This window comes from Podarcis melisellensis, assembly GCF_964234715.1.
Source record: "Podarcis melisellensis genome assembly, chromosome: 4".
NCBI lineage: Eukaryota > Metazoa > Chordata > Lepidosauria > Squamata > Lacertidae > Podarcis > Podarcis melisellensis.
This window is the reverse complement of record NC_138531.1, coordinates 32,894,347-32,916,779: the sequence shown is the minus strand read 5'-3', so window position 1 is coordinate 32,916,779 and position 22,433 is coordinate 32,894,347. Positions and strand designations below refer to the sequence as shown.

General features: G+C 41.6%; 1 protein-coding gene across 2 annotated transcripts in view; it reads right to left on the bottom strand.

Moving 5' to 3' along the window:
- GABRG3 (gamma-aminobutyric acid type A receptor subunit gamma3) overlaps positions 1-22,433 on the bottom strand; it is a 300,100-nt gene that overhangs the window by 104,406 nt on the left and 173,261 nt on the right. For both annotated transcript variants that reach the window (XM_081907666.1, XM_081907665.1), the window contains exons 4-5: positions 18,242-18,465; positions 14,517-14,599 (exon numbers count right to left, since the gene is read on the bottom strand). In XM_081907666.1, coding sequence (XP_081763792.1) covers positions 14,517-14,599; positions 18,242-18,465 — 307 coding nt within the window. The remainder of the gene's footprint in view (positions 1-14,516; positions 14,600-18,241; positions 18,466-22,433) is intronic.

Below are 22,433 nucleotides of genomic sequence, written 5' to 3'. Positions count from 1 at the left end.
CCCCAAAGGGTCACCTTTTCCCTTGGGGGCTGCCCCAATGGTGGAGACCACCTGTCAATAGTAAAGGTAAAGGGACCCCTGCACATTAGGTCCAGTCGTGGCCGACTCTGGGGTTGCGGCGCTCATCTTGCTTTATTGGCCGAGGGAGCTGGAGTACAGCTTCCGAGTCATGTGGCCAGCCTGACTAAGCTGCTTCTGGCGAACCAGAGCAGCGCACGGAAACACCGTTTACCTTCCTGCCGGAGCGGTACCTATTTATCTACTTGCACTTTGACGTGCTTTCAAACTGCTAGGTGGGCAGGAGCAGGGACCGAGCAAAGGAAGCTCACCCCGTCGCGGGGATTCGAACCGCCGACCTTCTGATCGGCAAGCCCTTGGCTCTGTGGTTTAACCCACAGCGCCACCCGGGTTCCTGTCAATAGTAGCTTCCAAATAAATATGCTTCCCAACTGGAAAGGAGCCAGAGGTGTGGCAGATTCCCTACTCTGAAGGTGGGACTAGGTCGCCAAACTTTCTGACTCACCCAATAGGTTGCTGCTATGTAGCAGCATCAGAAAATGTTCCAGGAGGGCAAGATAGTGTCCACTTCCCAGCCTGCAGCCTGTGCAGGAGGTGGGAATATTACAACAGTGAATAGCATCTTTCAGTAATGCTTTGCCCTCTTAGTTTATTTTTAATGAACATTGAAAACATACTAATACAAATTTGAATCCTAAAACACCTGCAGTAAGCTTTGTGGGGTTTTTTGACCCATCCAAATGCAGCATTAAGAACAGTCTACAAATGTGGGAGGGGATGAAAGCCACAGCTAGTAAGCACCACTTGAAACAAGGGGGACCTGTGGGTTTAAATTTACAAATGTTTGCTCATATGTGAATTCCGTGTTCATATTTCATTTTTTTACTGCAGGGGACTTTTACTGGCAAAGAGACATCAATTGTCTTTGGCAACTTACTAAACAACAAAAAAACAGGCTCTCTTTCTTTATCTTGTTCACTTCTTTTTACATGACATTGAATGTCTGCGGTAGAGCTTTTCTAACAAAAGCCACACAATCTCAATATCAGGCTAAAAGAGAGGGTCTTATCCCCGCCCCCACTAAAAAAAGAAAAGAAAAAGCTAATTGTACTGAGAGTTGGGACTCATGGCTGTCATCTTTTTATCAGGTCATTAAAAAAAAGGTGCCTATGAAATAAAAATGCAGAGAAATCTAGTTAAGATTCTCAAAAAGAAAGAGACACACACACAAAAAGGTGAGAATTAAAAAACACGTTTTGAAACCTTTCCACCTTATTCACAGCTGGCTCGGCGGTTTGACACCAGAGCCCACAGGGCACAAGTGTGAAGGCGCAGAAGTGTGAAGGAGACGATAGTTTCATAGCCCTGTTCATTCCCTTGTCACCTTCAGGCATCAACATGACTTTCAGTCCAGAGCTAAGTATCTAGCCTAGCCATGGCCTGGAGCGAGGGTAAAAAAATAATAATGTTGCAATTTCTGCACAGCCCAGTGGCAACCAGCAAAGCCTTTCATTTGGAACATGCAGTCCTGGCAACTGATATGAAGCAATGAAAACCGCTACAAATGCGAGCTGTCGAAGGAGGAAGACGAGCAAATATAGGAAGCATCCTAGCAGGGGTTGTGATAGCCAGAGAGCCACCCTTGTCCTGTTAATGCTGCTTTTTGGAATCACTGCCTTTGCGTACTGAAGCATTCCCTTTCCCATGTCCCTGATTAATTGCTCAAAACTGAGGCTCAACTCAAAAAAATATTCCGCATCGGAACGCTGTGTCCCACCGACTAAACAAAGCAGAGATCAAAACAGCACATCTGCATCATCGAAATGGCCAAAGGCTTTAAAGATTAGAGTGATGAAAAGCAGGCGCAAAGTTTTCAAAGTGTCACTGCATCGCATACATCCACTACCTCCTTTGTGAAATCAGAAAGTTATATTCAGTACTTTTCTTCTAGGAAAAAGGTGCTGGACCTGTGTACCCTCGAGTACCCCCAGAAAAAACACACACATTGGTTATATAATGATGGCATCTTTTTCAAAGTCAGGTGTGGGTTTCCATAAGGAGTGCTGGAAATTCTTGAGTTCATCCCTAATACCAAGCCCAATTTGGTTGTGCCTTTACAAAGTAGGCATAAGCAGTACTGATCAAGGCACAGCTGCTGGCCAAGGTTGGTGAATCTCAGAGTTGGATTGGGTCATTTGAGGATCAAAGATTTTTTAAAAAGCCTCTCTGCCCTCACTTGCCAGCGTCGGGTTCTGATCCAGACAGCTTGGTTTCTCCAACTTTTCTCACTATGAATATCTGTGGGCAGGAAGCTACTGCCACCCTGCCAATGTGTTCTAGCAACGTTTGGCAAAGCTTTTTACACCTCCTCCAAAAAAAGTCATCTAATGGCGTGCAGCATGCAGCTACAGGCACCATCCAACTCCCATCAGTTGCTCTTTCCCCACTTGTACTTTTCCTTCCCCAAAGTATTCCGGCTATTCTCCTCTTATACCTCCCCTCAGGGATGGGGGGGGGGGGAATCCTCTTCTGAAAGCTTCACATCTGCTCTGCTCAAAATATAATATTCCTAAAGGCTCAACTAATCCATGACATATGGCAGTCCCCAAATGATCAATATGCATAAGGTATGCTCTGAGCCTTGCTTTCTCGGAGTATTTAATATAAAACCAACTGTGATCAAGAAAAAACCTGTCAGATCTATTTAGGTCCAAAGTGTGTGTATTGTCGTTAAAACAAAACAAAACAAAACAACAACACTTGAAGATCATTCTAAATGTTTCTGGGCCATTTATGGCTTCCAAAGAGGAAGACAAATGCTCATTAAGCAATCAGTTTGCCCACACAGGAAGACTATGGGTGTATGAAACAGCTGCTCCATGCATGGAAACCTACACAGGATGTTGCTATGCAGACAAAGACAACACACTGGAAATTGGTTTTGTAGGGCAGTGTTGAATTCTGTGGCTAGAGGCCAACCCAAACATACAAATGCACCTATATTGCCATTGAATCATGTATATGTTGCCTGGGCCATCCATTCTGAGAACACTGACTCAAAAGACTTCATTGAAGGGGGTTTGAATGAATTCTAATTCAAAATTGTGATGGATGGGACAGGAAAAGGAGGGACCACCATCAATTTTTAAGGGGCTTATTAAAAAAACAACGTTCAGGGTGAATAACTTTCCTTTTCTATTTCTGCTTTGCCACCATTGGAAGTAGCAGCAGTGTTCCTATGAATCATCTATACAGGGGAACCTACCCATGTAGCCTCCTCATTCATTTTAGTACCACTCAAACAGTGGTTTGCTCGAACAATAAATGGTAGACACACACACACACACACACACACACACACAGTATCAAACAATAAAATTGAAAAATTACAATGTCAAATAAAATGGAATAGTAAAGCATAGCAGCACATTTCAAAAATATCTCCAGAGCAAGGGACCCCTCCCCACCCCGGCCAAAACACATTCTGACTTACAGTATGCAACACCTACCCCACTAACACATACACACCATGGGATTGTTTGCTCATCAGGTGCAAGCAGGAGTTTCAACAGTAGCTCTTTCAGAGTTGGCCATTATAAGATTCCAGAATAATAATTCATTCTTTACAAAAGCTGCATAAGGGAGGTCCACATTCCTTCTTACGTCTACCACAACCACTTTCCCTACTACAGGACTTAATCAGATAGTACCCTCTGCTTATCCAATCTCTCTCATCCCATGCTACTCCCATTTCTCACATGCATGCACCAAAACACATAGCACTCTAGCCACTTAATTGCTTGAATGTATTTCACTCCCCACACCACTAATCACCAATCACTCCACCTACTCTGCTAAAATATACTGCAAAAATACCTGGAGATGACAAAACCACTCACTGACAGAACCATATACAGCAACATAACAAAGTGCTATGCCTCAGTCACACAGATGTAGTGTCCTAGACAGCAATCTGACTCACTCACTCAGACTCTCACACACCCAAGACTCTCAACCTTCCCTGAGAACTGCTCTTTCCCTCTAAGGACTGCCCTCAGACATTTCTAACACACACCACAGGCACTCCACACACAAAAATAGCCATTAGCAAAATACACCATAATACAGTGACCCCAGTAACTAGCCACGTGTGCCAGGAAATGCCTCAGGGAACATATAGGTTTTCAGCATGCATCAGAAGTGTATTTCTAAGAAAAGGTTGTTACACATACTTTAGTTCTATTTTAAACCTTTCTTGCATTCACATACCCTCTTATGACAGATACATTTCTTTTCTGAAATTTCTCTCCAGGTCTCTGTATTCTCAGTAATGTCTCCTTGGCTCCCACTGCTCTTCTTAAAAATCTAACAGCTTGAGGGTTCTGACTGAAAAATTAGATTAAATAAATCTATGCTGGTGTTTGTTTTGCCTATCATTTTTATTTACTTATGCCTATACATACACAATATATCAGCCAGTTGGTGTGTGTGACACAGTGGTGTGGCACAACCATTCTGCTCAGTATCAGTGACTCTCCCTAGACATTAATGGCTTCACTCTAAGGTCCAGTTGCTCACAGCCTGACAGGACTGAAAATGAAAGCTTTCCATAATAAATGAAAGTGCTTGAAGGAAGGACATTTTGACACTTAGAAAGAAAACTGTTTTAAGTCTTCTTTAGGGGTGTTTATAGCTGCTGATGCGTCGTCTTCTTGGTACTAAAAAGCAGGACAAATGGAAACTCTTGAAATCAATAGCACTTAACTTCCAGGCTACTCTATTTATGATAGGGGTGATAAGACACTTGGGTTTTCAACACCTAAGACTCTTCACAAAATTGATTGATCTTGGATCACTTGTGAGGGATGTCTATTTCAAGGGCAGCAATCACACCAGGGGCATCAGGAGTTCCAGCTAATTTGAATATAACTACCTTGCAGTCTTTATTCCATTTCCAAGATCCATGTTTTCCAACAGCTACAAAAATTATGATTGGTTAGATTCCCAGCTGAGGCAGGGAAGAGCATTAACATAACATGAAGAGCACATTGACAGCTGAAAAACTCACCCATGTCCATCATTTGACTTTAAATGTTCCAACCAAACCATGGGCATGGTGCAGGTTTCCTATGTACTTTGGGGGGAAAGTGTCAGCCTAGCTAGGGATCCTCATACTGGTGTCCTGCCTCTGTGCTTCTAGAGCAAAGTGTGCATATGTAAGTCTTGATCCACAGGCCCAAAGGAGGGCCTTGCATGAGTCATTTGGTGCAGGGATACCGAAGGAGGAAGCGAGAAATGACAGGATGGCCAGTTCTAGTGCTTTATTAAAGAAAGGTATAAACCAGGTCAGCAAACTTTTTCAGCAGGGGGCTGGTCCAGTGTCCCTCAGATCTTGTGGAGGGCTGGATTATATTTTGAAAAAAAACAAACAAAAAACAAATTCCTATGCCCCACAAATAACCTAGAGATGCATTTTAAATAAAAGCACACATTCTATTCATGTAAAAACACCAGGCAGGCCCCACAAATAACCCAGAGATGCATTTTAAATAAAAGCACACATTTTATTCATGTAAAAACACCAGACAGGCCCAATAAATAACCCAGAGATGCATTTTACTGTATTTTTGGTTTTTATGGAAGCCGCCCAGAGTGGCTGGGGAGGTCCAGCCAGATGGGCGGGGTATAAATAATAAATTATTATTATTATTATTATTATTATTATTATTATTATTATTATTATTATTATTATTTTAAATAAAAGGACACATTCTACTCATGTAAAAACATGCTAACTCCCGGACCGTCCGCAGGCTGGATATAGAAGGCAATTGGGCTGGATCCGGCCCCCGGGCCTTAGTTTGCCTACCCATGGTATAAACTTGCAACACAGCAGCAAAGTCCTGCTGCCTTCACAGGCTCAGGATAGATGCTGAAGCAGTAAGTAGTCACAGGTAGGTAGCTGTGTTGGTTTGCCGTAGTCAAAACAAAATGAAAAAATTCCTTCCAGTAGCACCTTAGAGACCAACTAAGTTTGTTATTGGTATGAGCTTTTGTGTGCATGCTGAAGCAGTAAGTAGTAATTATGACTTGTCCGTGAGGTGTGAATATGTTAAGCATTACTTATACACAAAGCAAGCTGTATAAGCTGGCATCAATTGCCTAATTAACTCACCCCTGGCTTAGAGGCCCCTTCCCAACTCTCATCTTTCTCTCAGACCAGGGAATAGTTGACAGGCAGCCAGCATGAGAAGCCTCTCCTCTCCCAACTAACTAAACCAAAACGAGGGCTTCAAAGCTTCAAAGCATATAAATATATATGAGCTTATTATTGCAGCAACTAACAATTATCTTGACTACCAAGATGGCGCTCACAGGCCTTCTGGTACACTTTCACTGTTTAGTTCTACACATTGCAAAACTCTAAGTTCGTTTCTTGATGCACGGGAGGAACTGGCTTGTTTTCTTAGGCCCCCCCCCATCATTTTATTTTATTATCTTCTTAATTATGCTGTTTTAAAACTGCATTTTACAGTCGTCTTCCTTTAGGAATATTTTCTTTTGAAATGTTTAAGAAACATTTTTTTGTTAACTTTTGTGCGTTCTGCAATAGATTTCCTTTGCAATGTGTTATTCTGAACATCTTAAGGTAATATTTTAGCTTCCTGTTAATTATGTTGCTTTGAAGGCATGTTTTATCTTTGACTACCTTCGGTAATGTTTATTCTGGTTTGTTTGATGTTTTCATGTCTTGTAAACCACTTTGTGATTTTTTTACTTAGAAATATAAAGCTGTATAGAAATGAAATGAACGATAATATTAATAATAATAATAGTCTAGAAAGCACTTTTCCCCTAAAAATAAACAATTATATAAAACAGAAGTCTCAGGATATTCAGTACCTGATAGCAGAATTTGCATTTACGTGGCTCATCCGTAAACATTAAGATTGCCACTATTAGCCAGGAAATAAACACAGTAAAAAAAGCTAGTTCAGCACATCGGACAGCTCCCAGGACTATTACCAGTCATTGGCTGATTCTGATGGGGGAGAGATTTTGGTCTTATTTTCGCATCTAAAGACCAGCTGAATGCTAGATTCAGTATCTAATCCTCTCACTGAATATTAAGAAAATGTTATACTATGATTTTTATATTATTCCATTTTCTATTGGTGTGGAAATGAACGGAGTTGGTCACTGAACAGTCACTAAAAATAGAGAGGGAGAATTATCCCTTGGACTTTAGGGCTGTGCACATCCCTTGTAAATATCTGGTATGAGCACCGTCTAAGGCTTATCCTCCTCAGCTTAAGAAATCTGACCTGGCCACTGAAGGAGGTTGTCTGGCTGCAATTTTGATGGAAACAACTGCTTTGTTTGTTGGTTTCAATCAATACAATCCCTTAGTGCAAATTCCCAAGTTAAGCCTCAGGTTTCTAAGCTGATGGGAGCAAGCTAATAACTTTTAGTTCAATGTATCTCTTGGGGCACAGACACAAAAAAAGAAGACTTAAAAGAGATTTTGAAGTAATTTGGAACAACGACATAAAGAAAAACCCTCCACTGTCTTAGCCAATGCAAACTTTTTAAAATGTTGAAAATGTGTGTCTTTTAACTTGCAGGAGAGATTTGTCAAACTAAGTTTAGATCTGCTGTTCTAATCTCTATTTCGGGCATAGGCAAACTTGGCCCTCCAGATGTTTTGAGACTACAACTCCCATCACCCCTGACCACTGGTCCTGTTAGCTAGGGATGATGGGAGTTGTAGTCCCAAAACATCTGGAGGGCCAAGTTTGCCTATGCCTGCTCTATATGATATCATGAGGGCTTTCTTTCAGCAGGAACTCACTAGAACTCAGTTCTGGCAACTTTCAGGTGGGCATCCTTGCCACTATAAGAGAAGGAAAGGAGGCATTCATGGTGAGTTCTGGCACCTCTTTTTCTAGAAAAATAGCACTGGATGCCATCCTATAGATGTGTCTAGGATGAATCACATTGCATCTACTGAGACTTACTCCCAAGTAAACGGATATAGGATGGCAACCTGGTGATGACACGCAACAGTTCACAATTCCTACCCAGCTTCACCCTAGACAGCCTTGCAAACCTTCAAAGACCATCAAAAGGCTCCACCACACGGCCATTGTGGAGGGGCTACACAATAGATCTTAACTATTTCAGAAAAACCCCACCTTCATGGTGGTGGTGGGAACTGGGAAACCCTGATTCTTCTCATCACCCTGAAAGAAAAAGTAAGACCCCGTGCAAGCTTTGTTGCTGCTGAAGTACCCCTCCTATCAGCCCCCACAAGTACGGCCAAAGGGATTTGTAATTCAGCAAAATGGGGAGGCAAAGGTTCTCCCTACCTGCCCTATACTACAATATACTGCTAAATGTTTTAACATTGCCTTTTGGAACTTGGAAAGAAGCCCACATCTTGATAACATTAATAGCAACCGATATGGATGACACTTTTGGAATATTTTATGAGCTTCGGGGACAGTGCAGCTGGTCTCTCTGGCACATGTATTACTTTTGGACTAGCTTCATTGCACATTGTTTTTACTGCCTTTAAAACTTTTTGCATTCCCCAGCCCCCAGGAGAATTAATCAGCCTCCCTTGGCCTCTCCCAAAATTCCTGCCTCGAGTCATTGGTGATGTTTGCAGTTAAAACCTGCATACAGCCTTCCCTGTCACCACCAGCACATGCACAAATTAGCATGTGGTCCTTTTCCATGTAGTTTGCAAAGCTGCTATGTGTTTCAACTCAACAGCTGAGGGTGGACCAGCAGATGCCCACAGAACCACCCACTGCTTCAGATAAGCTCTGCATGATCACATTATAGACCCTTCATCTATTATTCTCTGTTGAGAGTTTCATATGGTTCCCCAGGTGGATTTTTGCAGGGAATAAACTTCTATAGCTACATCTAAGTTTACGCAGCTCAGTAATACCACGTGATCACTGCTACTTTGATTTGATTTATCAAAACACTATTATTATTTTTTTAAAAAGAAGCTGTCCAGACTTAGTACACTTTCTTTTAAAAAGAAAGAAAAAAGCAGTGGCCCCAGGGGCTGAATTTGGGACATTGTGCAATTTAAAAAGCCCACAGCTATTAACTCTGTAGCCATTTCAGAAGAAACTAATAATAATAATAATAATAATAATAATAATAATAATAATAATAATATTGAGAACGGTGGCTTTTTTAAAAAAGGGGGTATAAATAGATAACATTTCACAAAAGCAGACCAGAGCCCCAATATCATATATTCCCAAGTAGTTTCTGACAACAGAACTAATTCACCATATCTTTGGAGTGAATAATTGGCAAAGAAATTGAAATGCTCAACACACCAGGCTCTGTGTGTGTGTGTGTGTGTGTGTGCGTGTGTGCATGTATGTGTGCGTGCACATTGAGTGGGAGAGATTTGGTGGAGCCATCCCTCTGGCTCTGTCAGCTGAGCTGGCCTCCTACTTGCCCCCAAACGTACCCTTAGACTGCAGTCCTGTACCTTTTTATTTGCAAGTAAGCCTCAATGAATTCAGCAGGACTTACATCTGAGTAGAGTTCTATAGGACTGCACTGTTAGATTCTTAGCTGGGAATTGGCTGAAAGAGTTGGGTGAACATTTTTGCTTGATGCAAAGAGCACACAGGTGATTCTTTGGACGCCACTACAAAGGGCAGGGGAATCCCTCTCTATGCTGGAGTGATTTGCAGATAGGGATCTCACTCTTGACCACTGCTTTCAACCGGTTGATTTACAAGGCTGAAGATGATAATCTACAAATTGACCAGAGAGGGTAGAGCAATTATGCTGCACATCACATCCTTTGAATGAGCAAAGCCATGTGCCGTGCAATCTCTCCCTTTGCCATCAATTGGCCAGTATTTTTCTGGCTTAGAAGAGAAGCAATGAGGCCCTAGTTGGTTAGGATGCATCATATTCATGCCGTGTTCCCTAATTGACGGGGATCACATCATGGAGGAGGAAGTAGCAACCAAGGAAAACAGTGGCTGTGAAAATGTCAAATAATAATCCCACAAAAGTTAAAAAGAAGGGGAGTTTAGAGGAACTATTCTGCCTTCCTGGAAAGGACAATGTTCCCTCTGAATACATTTGCAAGTAAACATTTGGTGCAATCCTGTTCTTAACCATGTTAACTTAGGAGCACAATGAGAACATCTTTAAATTAATTCTGAGGAAGTAACAAAAGACAGGTGAACAGTGGAAATAGCTTGTCGTCAAGATGCAGTGTGCATGCTAATTAATTTCCCACTCCTCAGATCATTCATCTTCAAATAAGACAAAAAAGAGCTAACAGTCTTCACTGGGATGAATCATGCTAGGTGGGACAGATGTGGTTACCGGTGGACACCTGTGGTCAAAAGTGACTCATCTCCAGTAAATGGTAACTTTTAAACTTTGTGAGAATATAATTTGTTGTTTAGCAACAAGATGGGTTTCTGTCAATAACCACACCCAGCACCATCAAAATTATTCTAGATCTTCTATGAAAGTGGTTTGATTTATTAAAGTATTTCTATATCACTTTTCACAAAATGTATGAAAATTTAAAACAACAAAGCTGCATAAGAAATAGAGATACATCATATAACAAAGCAAGAATAATTAAAACAAAAAGTGGGTGAGCTGGAAATCAAGATATTTGGCCAGGGTAAGTAGGGAAAAAACTGTTTTAGCATGACTTAGTTCTGAGTAAACATGCATAGGATTGTACTGTTACTTGCAACAAGCTCATTCAGATCTTCTGAAGAGGCAATTCATAAAATGCTTTCTGGTACTTATTCCCTCTCCACTCGTGCAAGTCTGCTTACAGGAGCAGTGGAACACGAGCGATCTGGGAACTCGTTCATTATGGCAAATGTGACTTCAGGGACGTTTCGCTGTTTCCTTGATCACAGGATTTGCTGCAACTGAGTTCCCAGTTCACACGATACATTGCTCAGGGGAGTAGACCCAGTTGAATGAGAAAGGCAGAGAGAGAGAGGAATAAAATGTGTGAGTCAGTTCTGGTCCATAGATAAAAACAAGGAAGCAAGAACCACAACTGGCCGGTATTTCTGTTTTCCAATCTGCTTGTAATGAGTTACATCATTCCTATGGATCCAAAACTGCTAAAAAGCCTGGGAGATAAAAGAAAAGTATTTTCCTAGAGCTGAGAAAAATTGTAGTGTGGGCATCAGGCAAGTTTCCCCGGGGAAAGCATTCGAAAGGCAATGTACCCTGATAAATAAAGGACACAAAGAATCAAAGGAGGAATGGAAGATTTATGAAGGAATACGTGGCACAATAGGACTTTCAAACTCCTTTGTCTATTACCAGACACAAGATGGAGGGAACACCTGGTGAGATTTTTTTTTTAAAAAAAGATTGTGCTAAAAACAGATAAAAGGGTTCTGTTAAATGTGCAATTAATATGCTGAACTTATTGAAATAAAATGAGGTTAGCAATGATAAAATCGTGTTTAAACAGATGAGACACCAACATGAGAAGATCCCCTGTTGTTAGGTTGCTTTTTCAATGAAAAATCACAGAAACATAAGGAGGAAGCATATTGTGAAATCATTCTGACAGTTAAATCATCTGCATGCTTGGGAGAGCTCCCCAAAGCAGTCAGTAGTATTTACTCCCAGGTAAGTGTGTGTAAGGCTGCAGCCTGAGGGTGGCAGTTTGAGGTTGCATAGCACAAATGCAGCTATTCTACATTAGACTGCATTTTACTGCACTCTCAAAATACTTCCTTATGGAATACCAAGTTTGCTCACTCTGTAAGGTACACACTGATAGTTTATAAATCAACAACAGCCTGGTAGAAGTTTACAACCACAGCCAATCTCAATATTGCACTGTTACAGAGTCCTTTCATGAACTGTGTGCTAAACCACAGTAAATCAGTCTATTGTTTTCAACTGGAAAGCTTGAAAGATAGATGCAGGAGTACCTGGTGTCCTGTTTAGGACTACAGTTCCCATCAGCACTAGCCAGCACAGTCAAGGGCCAGGAGTGGTAATCCAACAACATCTGGAGGGCACAATGTTGGCTATTCCTGTCATACAGGAAAAGTTTGTGGCACAAATAAAACATTGATAGGCTCCCACTCCTCTTCAGAGCTGTTTACTAGAGACTTCAGATGCTGTTTACTGGAGACTTGAGACCCCATGTCAACCTTCTCCATAGCTTTGGGGAGCTCTCATTATGCAAAAAAGAAAATTGCCATTCAGAGGGCTTTCTGAATGCGCTTTGTATTGTGATGCTTTTATAATACACAGAGGTACTATTCTTTGTATGCCCATGTACTTTTAATAAGAACACACAGTCTCTCTCCTTTTCTCTCGCCTTTTGTATATGTGGCAGAGACATAAAATACCTGAGTTACCTTTGATTTTCCTCCTGTTTTCACTAAAGCGATGGCTGGCAGCCAATTACCATCATTTAAATACTTAGCTGAATATAATTTTCAGTTTAGAAATATTTAGCCTGCTAGTGTGAGGTTTCTGTCAGGTCAGCTTCTCACAGTTAGAAATAGTCTTTGGAGTTTCTGCTGATAGTTTCACAGCAGTCTTGAACTGAGCACTGAATGTTCTTGGTTTTGTGGGGTGGTCAAGAGAGAGATAGAGAAGCCCTTCAAGAAGAAGAAACAACCAGCTGCATTCAGGGGATAGAATAACATAAGAAGAGGGCCCTTTGAGTCCAACACCCCACCCCATGGTGGTCAAACAGATGCCACTAGGAAACCAACCAACAGGCATAAGAACGTTCTCCCCTCCAGTGGTTTTCAGCAACTGGTATTCAGAAGCATAGCTGCCTCCAACCGTGAAGGCAAAGTGTACCCATCATGGCTAAGAACCATCAATAGTCTTCTCCTCCATGAATTTATCTAATCTTATGAAGCTATCTACATTGGTGACCATCACTGCCTCCCATGCAATCAAGTTTCATAGTTTTAACTCTGAGCTGCATGAAGAACTGCTTTCTTTTATCTGTCCCGAATCGTCCAACACTCAGCTTCATTAGATGTCTACAAGACCAGAGCCATACCACCACTCTAGCTGTTTTCTCTTGGCTCAGGACACTGTCTGTTATATCCCATGGTGAGCTAGAATGGCAGGCTTTTCACGGCTGACTGCTTCAAGCATTTTACATTTTCATACTGATTCTTCACATGAACTTTGAAAACCATAAAACTGAATGCTGGTTGAGATTCTGGTACTTGTACCCACCGACCGCACAGAATGGGCACAATCCTCTAAGAAGTTCATCTCCACAAGCCCCATTGAAATGAATGGGAGATGCACAAGAGCATGATGGAGCTGGGATGAAGAACCTATCACGGAATCAGGCCCATGTTGATACCCAGTTGGGAGTGCAATGGAAGTATCAATGGAAACGTCTTGGGAGAAGCATCCCAAAATATACATAAATGCAAACAAAAACCTAGCCAAGTAAGCCACATTGCACATGGTGGTCCTGCATGAGTCCTTGGCAACAATGTGCTTCAGCAGAGGACCAATGTGGCCTTGAGCATCCTATCAACATGTACCAGAACACTTGGATAGCCTGAAATAACGCATATGATTCTCCAAGTTAGAGACACATGGACTTCTGCAATCCGTCAAGACTTCTGCTCCTCTGCACAAAGGATATTGAAACAAGATGGGAGTGCTAAGGAATGTTGAACACTGCATTATAGCTTGGGGGAAAAATACTGTCACGTTGCAAATGATCTTCCTGCAATTATTTTTCATGCATCTTACCCAGGCAAATCTCTCACATGAGAAAGAGATAGGATAAACAAATTGCCACACAAACATCTGAAGCACTGTTAAGCAGATTTGGATAATACTTGTATTAGCATCCTGGAGCTGATCTGACATGTTAATTAAAAGGTGCCATTCCTTGTCTCACATGTGTTCCTGTTGATAGGTTCTTATCAACAATGACAAGATTTATTAACACATTTGCACACACACATGTTCATATATGCACTTAAAAGTACAAAAAGTTGTACCATCCAGCTTCAACTGGCAAACCCCCTGAATGGTGAAAGTATAACATTCCTCAAGTAATGATGCTATAGAACTTTGACTTATGAACTGGAATTGCTCCTGTGCAAGTTATCACAAACTTTTAACGCATCTGAATATTAATGGGAATCACAGCATACGTCACCACAATCCACATTTTAGGAAGGGGATTTGTGTTTTAGTATATATTCATATACCCATTGTCAGTTCATGGTTCATTAGTCACTGGGATCACAACTTAACACAATGCAACAATTCTTGTCTTTTGCCACAATGCTGCAGGTTGGAAAACCCCCTGTCACAAACAAAGATGGGGAAACACACACAGTGCCATTATAATGAATCCAAACCATCTATCAAAATGAGAAGCAAATACATGTGTATATGTATATTCAAAGTTTTGCTTTTAGAAGATATGCACCAAAACTATTACTTACAGCTGGAGAATATCAGTGGGCATGAATGTTTATCCATTGGGAAGTTGTGTAGCTGCAGCTGACATTCAGCGTTGATAGTAAGCCTGGAGGGAAACCAGGGAGCTATTACTGTCTCCGTAGGATGACAAGTTAAAACAAGACAATATCTGGTGGCATTTCCAATGCTCAACGGTGAAATTCTTTAAAATGCTTATTTAAAGTTGATGTTGGTGTAGGTTTAGTTGTATGTATTTGCTGATCTATGCAGTTTTCAGTAATATAGTTCTGGTTCATGTGTCACCAGTGGGAGCAAAAGAAACTTGGACGGTGGAGGAACTGGTAGGTAGCATGACCTCAAAGGAAATGTATGGCACATTCTCCTTAGAAAAGTGTAAAAATAGTTTGACACATAGAGAAAACCCCGGCATTGACCAGAGGAGACAATCTTTCCCTTTGGTCCATGCCTTTAGGCCCCATCCTCAGGAGCTGGCTGAAGGAGCTTATATCAGCTTCCAGTACCAGGGTCAGTCCAAGCTGTGACACAACTATTTAGACAGACTAGGGAGCTGGTCAACTCCCATCTTCTATGTTAGAAGCACAATGTCAGCCTGCTAAGGTGCTAAGGGTGAGCAGTGAACCAGGCACTTTGTGAGAGGTGTTGTGGTGGGGCTCCATTCTTTCTTCATGTGAGAGTCGCTTCTGCAGCTAGCAATGGGTAAGTTGGGACACAGTTTATTTGTTAATATCTACAGTAAATTGCTGAGCAATTTCACTTCAAATTTTGCAACAGCATTTGAGAGTTTATGAACTCAGTTGAGAAGCTGATAGTACCTTAGAAGCTCACTTTGGGGAGAGAACCAGAAAGTGACCTTTTCAAGGAAGTTACGATACATCTCAATTATATAATTTTTCACCCAAATCAGAAAAGGACACATGAGCTTAACAGGAAAAAGTAAAGCTTAGTATTTCTGAGGTCCCTGACTATGTTCATTTGATTGGTTGGTTGGTTTTGTAGCTTCTAAACCTTATGACCATTTCTATCACTTGGCACTGAAAGCAACTTACAAATAATGAAATATAACTTAATAAAATGAGAAAATGCTCCAGATTCAATGAAGTAATCTAAGCAAGATTATTGATACTATCCAGCAGGGAGATGTGAAGCCAGTCTTGGGAAGATCTACAAGAGTGAGGCAGTGGTGTGCAGCGAATTTTTTTGTAGGGCAAAGGTTAGGGCCAGAGGCTTCAGCTTGTGAGGGAGATTTGGGGGCGGGGGCTGATGTCGTGTGCATGAGCATCACGCCTCCCTCCTTAAGCCAGGCAGAAGCTTTGGGAAGGAGGCACCAGACTTTAATACTCTAATTTACCAGGAACATTTAGGTAACCTAGTCCCCCCTAGTCCACTGACCACATGCTCCACCAGCCTCCTCCAGTCTGAGGGACACAAAATCCCTTATGAGGAACCTTCTGGGAGCTTCATGCCATGGGCAGGGCCAGACAAAAACAGTGCAATACAATGGATGTATCGTATCTTTGTAGAACAAGGCTCCATTCCAGCCATTCAAAAGTCAGTGGTTTCTGCTCACACACCCCTTCCCATCCTCCACTCAGACAAGCAAGAGCTATTATCCTAGTTCAGTGACTGATTCCAGCTAGGAGGATTTGGAGATAGTTGGGTGTGGAGGGACTGATTCTAGCAGTCAAGTAGGGCCAGAGAGAGATGTGGACTGAAGTGGGGTGTGGGCCTAGGGAGATTCCTGAGGGCCAGATAGAAAGGTCTGGAGGACTGTAATCAGGCCCCATAACCAAGATCCCCATCCCACCCCTGAGCTAGGATATAATATGTACGCTATCAGCCAAGGAGGGAATAGTGAATTCAATCAAGAATGCGCCATAGAAAGGCCCAAACAGAAGATACTGACTAAATAAAACAAATATGCAACAATAAAAACCATAGTTAAAATCAAAATAAAATGAGCAGCATCTATAACAAATAATGCCCCTCCTGCAAGTCAATTCCAGCTATGATCCAAATGCCCGGATGAACAAAAAAACAAACAAAAACATTTAGTCTTCATTTAAATATTTATGCTTTGGGGACAAACCTGATATCAGCTGGGAGGAAGTTCTTCTGCATGTGGGGATGCCACCACAGATAAGATACAGACCATTTTTAAAAACAATATCTAATGATAGTGAATGGGGGTTGGGTCTTCAGAAGCTACATGATAGCACCACATGCTAGAGAAGGAAATGAAGGAGCCAGGCATGGATGGACCACAAGGATCATCTATGCTGCATCATAAAGGCATTTCAGCTTCTACCAAGCTATAAGATATGCACAACTTTATTACCCATATCCATATCTGTGTGTGCACATCAATCTGCACATGTATTTATGTGCCCAGTAATACCCCCTCTACTGAAGCAACTGGCAAATATTCAAGGTCAGAGGGGGGTTATTGGGTTGTTCTTGTTTCCATGATTATTATGTATTTTGTGTTTTTATGTTGTGAACCACCCTGAGACCTAAGGGTATGGGGTGGTAAACACATTTAACAAATAAAATTAACAATAATGTCATTACCCTACAAACGTTGGCAACTGGTTGGTCAGAGCATTAAAGGCTAACATTTGCAAGTTTGGTTTTGGTTCAGTTTTGGGACTGCAATTTATATGAAGGATAGCAAACCTTGTCATATCTGACCACAAAGATGCTGCTGTGTGCATCAGCACAACCCATTATGTGGGTCATCAGATCAACTTAACACATTTCTACAGGAACAGGTTGCCCAAAGAGTTTAACTCATTCCAGATCTAGGTCAAGATCTCGGGGATGATGGCAAATTTAAGCCAAAGTCTGCCTGCCTCCAGACATTATTTTATAAAGCGTGTTCTCCCTTGTGGAGAACACGTGTTGCAATGGGGGCTGATGAGACACCTCACTGTTACTAGGCAAAAGAGTTTGGCCATCTTTTAAGCAGGGGCAGGCTGTTACTGGGGAAATTTATATGTTCCATTTATTGATTGACAGCCCTATTTGTTAAATACATTGCACGCAGCGACGAACTTCCTCTTTTTGCTGCGTGCTTTGGATCACCCGCCCTCCCTCCTTAATGTTAGGCTGTTTGCTTGACTTTGCTATGCCTGTCATGGGGTCGTCTACTTTGGGGCAGGGGCCCGGTAGGAATTTTGTCCATTTGGCTGATTGGCTGGTGCCATTTGGTTTTTGCCTACTGTGTAGCAAATCGTCACAACTTGTAAGGTTGCGGTTAGGCATTGGTTTGGGAATTGGTTGGTGGAGGGGTATGGATTCGGCTGTGCCTGCCCCTCCAAAATGCTGCTGCTGCTGCAAGGGTTTTATATTAAAGGAACCCAGGGGCTCACCATGCTTTTGTCCGAAACCCCCTGGCAAGGGGCTAGGGCCACGCAAGAGCCCCTGGGAGCATTCTGGGGGAGAGGTGAGGCATGGTTCCCAATCCCGTCTCTCTCCCCAGGTGACTTACCCTTTCTGACTTTGCAGGGGGTGCGAATGTCAGAGCTGCCCCCGTGCGGGGTCAGTTAGTCGCTACCAATGCCTAAGCAACCACTCACACTGCTGTAATTTTAATAAAGTTGTTGCCAAAATTATGCCAAAAACAAAAATTAAGTGTCATTGTGTGTGTGGTGGGTTTTTTTTGGGTGTCTTGGGGACCTTGACGCGCAAAGTTTAAATGATGTGAAAGGGACAAGCATTAACTTCCTACCTTAGAGTATACAGGATCTTCCCATCATTCCATATTCTCAGGAGCTGATTAGGTGTAGTAATCCAATGAGCTTCTGCAGTTTTAGAATTCCTGAAGATAGTATCTGGGATCCATATTAACCCGACCATATTGCTGTTCAGGGTGAGACTTCTTTTCATGGTGCTGTTAAAACGAAGGCGGCTGTCAGTCCATGTCTGAGCAAAAAAAATATCAATTTGGTATTCCTGCAATGAAAGCAGATTAGAACTAATTATTTACAATTGAAAAAACAACAACAGATCACCCGTTTGTAAATATATTCACATTTCACTTAAAACAACCCTTTATTTCTGCCCTCCCCCCATTCCCTAAAATAAAGAGGTAATATACTTGGGTTAACTTGTACCACAGCTTTATCAATAGATAACAATAAGATGCAAAAAAATGCTGAAAGGCTGAGTGCAAACTGGTTTTGTCTGAAAAGCAGAAGCTGTCTCACAACCTCTCTCTACTTTCTCAATTGAGGGTGGGCTTGATTCTGCAGTATATAAATTTTGTTCAATACATAAATAATAGGACTGTGATGGTATTCTGGAGGGGGGAGACCACAATTTGCATTACATATACAAACACCCACTTCCAGTGGCCGCCATATAAGTATTATATCACTGTAACTGTTCCATTCTCAAGATTGCCTTGTTCCTTAGTATTCCCAAAAGGAACCATGGCAGCTGGTTTGTACCAATAGATCATGTTTTCCATTTATAGTTATAATCAGTGCTTTTATTTTCCAAAAAAATGTTTAGGGGTACTCTCATTTTGACTCAAGAAAATACCATTTTGTAGTTCAAATCGGGGAAAATAAATACAATAAATGGACAAAAGTACAAAGATTCACAAAATGTTTAGGGGTTTGCATACCCCTGCGTCCCCCCAGAAAAAAGCACTGGTTATAATGCTTTCTGGTGATGCCCCTGCTGTGGGAACCATTATCTGAAAACATGTTAAGATATGTTTACAAGAGTTCACTCAATGTTCCTGATGTACAATCTCCATTTGTTAAAGTGGTGCTTTGGCGAGAAGACCAGTTTACTGGATTGTTTCTCCTGATTCTAAAACTGCCAAAGCACCTATCTGTGCACAGTGCAAACCTCACGACTCCTCTGTTCAAGAAACGCTGCCACGTAGTGCAAAACATTTAAGAAACATTTTAATTTGTGGTCTTGAACATCCCCTCTGACTTTTTTGCATGTATGCATGCACACAAACACATTATAAAACACAGAACCCCTTGGAAGCAAAACAAGGAGTATAATTCATGAGGGAAAAGATTATGCAAACTTAATAATAATTTCTTTATTTCTAAAAAATACAGTTGGCAATAAAACACATAGAAATGCTCCTTCCCATCACTAATTACCTGGGTGACATTAGAGGTAATAGCAATGTTCTCTCCAACTTCCCCAAATTACAAAAGTTACCATCTGTTGTCATAGTAACTCCCCCCCTTCTATCACAGCAACAGTTTCCTCAGTTGCTATAGAAACATATTACAACAGGCTCCTCTTTACAATACTGCCACTGTTCTTTCTCCATACTGAAGAATCTGGTCCTTGCCACTGATGACAATCTCTGTACATGACACTGGAATCTCCTAGAAGTGTGTCTTGTGCAAATTTATCACACAGTGGATTGCCCAGTTAGCCTGTACCAGTGCTGCAGTTAGTTGGAATCTGTAAAAACACAGATGCATGAGGCTAGTTTCAAAATTACTGCTCGTCTCTAGTATACATTTTATGTCTGGTTTAAGCCCATTTTGCTCCAAATCAATCACGAGACTTGCAACATGGTTTTCTAACTACTGGATCAATATGATTTACATTAAAAATACAAGGATATTTTGCACACAATTGTTCAGTAGGACTAGAATAGCAAACTCAGGTTGTGCAATTAAAGGGCACCTGGTGCTCTTGTGCAACAAACCTGCTTCAGAAAGCAAAGGAAAACAAAACCTTAAGGAAAGTGATGGATAGATAAAGAGGAACGTATAGCCTCCTTTCAAACAAATTAGAATGGGTCAGTGAATGTGTCAATGCCACATAACTTCCATGCAAACTTTCTGTAACAAATCAGGATGAATGCTCAATATTCAGATAATCTAGATTAGGTTCAATAAATAGCTATTACCAACATCATAGCTTATCCCAATTAAAATACTCCAAGTGATTGCTGAGAATCAGGATTGCACTCTTGAACCCTGGTGGTTTCAAGAGTGCAATCCTAATCTGCAGACTGATTGGTTGGAAGGTGTTTGGATGCGGTGGAAGTGCCCCTCTGCCAAATCCACCACAGAGGATGCTGCTACACCTGTGGAAAGTCAGAAGAAAGGACTGGTGCAGCTTAAAATTGGCTGCCTGCCAGCTCTGAATTCACAATTAAGTAACTTTGTACTATCGGTGCAACTGCTTGAATTGATTCTAACTCTACCCATTATGGCCTCGTGTCTTGCAGCCCTCCAGCTCTAATCAAATACAAACACCAAAGGTAAATGTAAATTTAATCAGCAGTCAGAAATTGTCCAGATTTACCCATTCGTCAAACCTCTTGAGAAAATCAAAAAATCAACTCTAAGAACGTCTTCGTGTTTCGGTTGTATTTTGTAATTAAAGTGTTTTCCTTTTGCCCTTCTAAGGGAAGCAACATACTTTGGCCCAGTATTTGTGGCTGCAGCATGGAGTCTATTATGGCTGTCGGAGACCATTATTCCATATTAATGCTTCAAAATGCTCTCTGTTGCTCTGACAGATCTCAGGGGCAACTTTAAATACGAGGCAACACGCCTCTTCAAATGGCAGTTCCTGGCACTACATGAAAGCTCTCTCAGAACTCTATTTATTTATTATTATTACTATTTAAGAAACATAATCACTGGTGAGATAATGGGTAACTTTTGAAGATAACTCTAGCATCCACCCATTCCTGGTGGCAACAGAAGGTGGTCCCATACCTTAGCAGAAGAAATAATGAGGGTTACCTCTGAGAAATTTAACTGAATTTCCCCTGCCTTCCCTAAGAATATTGCCTGAGGAGAAACTCCCAAAGATGTTCAGAGCATCATTTATTCCCAAGGAGGCTTTCTGACACCTGCCACTCACTTTCCCTTCTTTAAGGTGAGGTTTCACTTTTCCCTTTGTTGAAGGGAAGGGATAGCACAAGTAAAGCTCAAGGCTGAAGGAACAGGGGCGTCTGATCAAGGTGATGTTTGCCCACTATGCTTTTTACTCTTGTAATTCATTTGAGCAAAAGTGCTCATATAGCCAAGTACCCCTACTTGGATTTCTGACCCTATCCCCAACTCTAACTTAGGAAACCTCGCTCAGGTTGGTCTAATTGACAGCACACCGTTAGCCCAGGCCTCACACATGAACTCTGTTATTTCTCCTGGAAACTCACCACCTGTTCTGATGGTAGTTTCCTAGTCCCATTTTAAAGATCAGCCAAGAGGGCTTCCCTACGTAATGCCACCTCTGCACTAACTCTCCGCAGCAAGGACTCACAGAAAGGTGTCCCCTCTGGCTGCCTTCCAGCAATGAAATTCCCATCCCTGGGAGACTTGCCAAATGGGATCCATATTTAATGCAATGATTTAACAGCATTTTATCTATGCTTCATATTGAATGTAACTTGTACCAAGCTTCTGAGATTAGGTAATGCAATAAATAGAGAGGTGAAGTTCAGTGGCCCGCTATTAAAAACTTTGCAATTCTAAAATGACTAGATGGTTCTAAAATGGTTAGACTGGAGCTATGTACATGCAGCATTTAATTCCAGAATCAATGGAGACTGCGTACTTGTTTTTTTCTACATAGTCCACACCCAACGAAGATCCATTGCATTTTTTTTGTCCTCAACAGCTCATTGGAGATTAATTCTGCATTAGGCTGCTGTGTGTCTATTTAAAAACCAATGTAAATTGATGCAGGTGGATCCAGCAACTGCCCAATGATGTTGCAAGTAGGCATACATGTTGGGAAACTGAATACGTGCAGCTACTCACACAGTCAATTAAGGTTTGGCAGACAGCCAAAAAGCAATGTGAAGGAGTAAGTCTGCCTGGTGATACAGAGGCATGGAGACAGCTCCATGATTGGTCAAGCTCTCTCACAGGAATAATGATTAATGTCCTACTAACTGGAATGTGTGTTAGTACGAG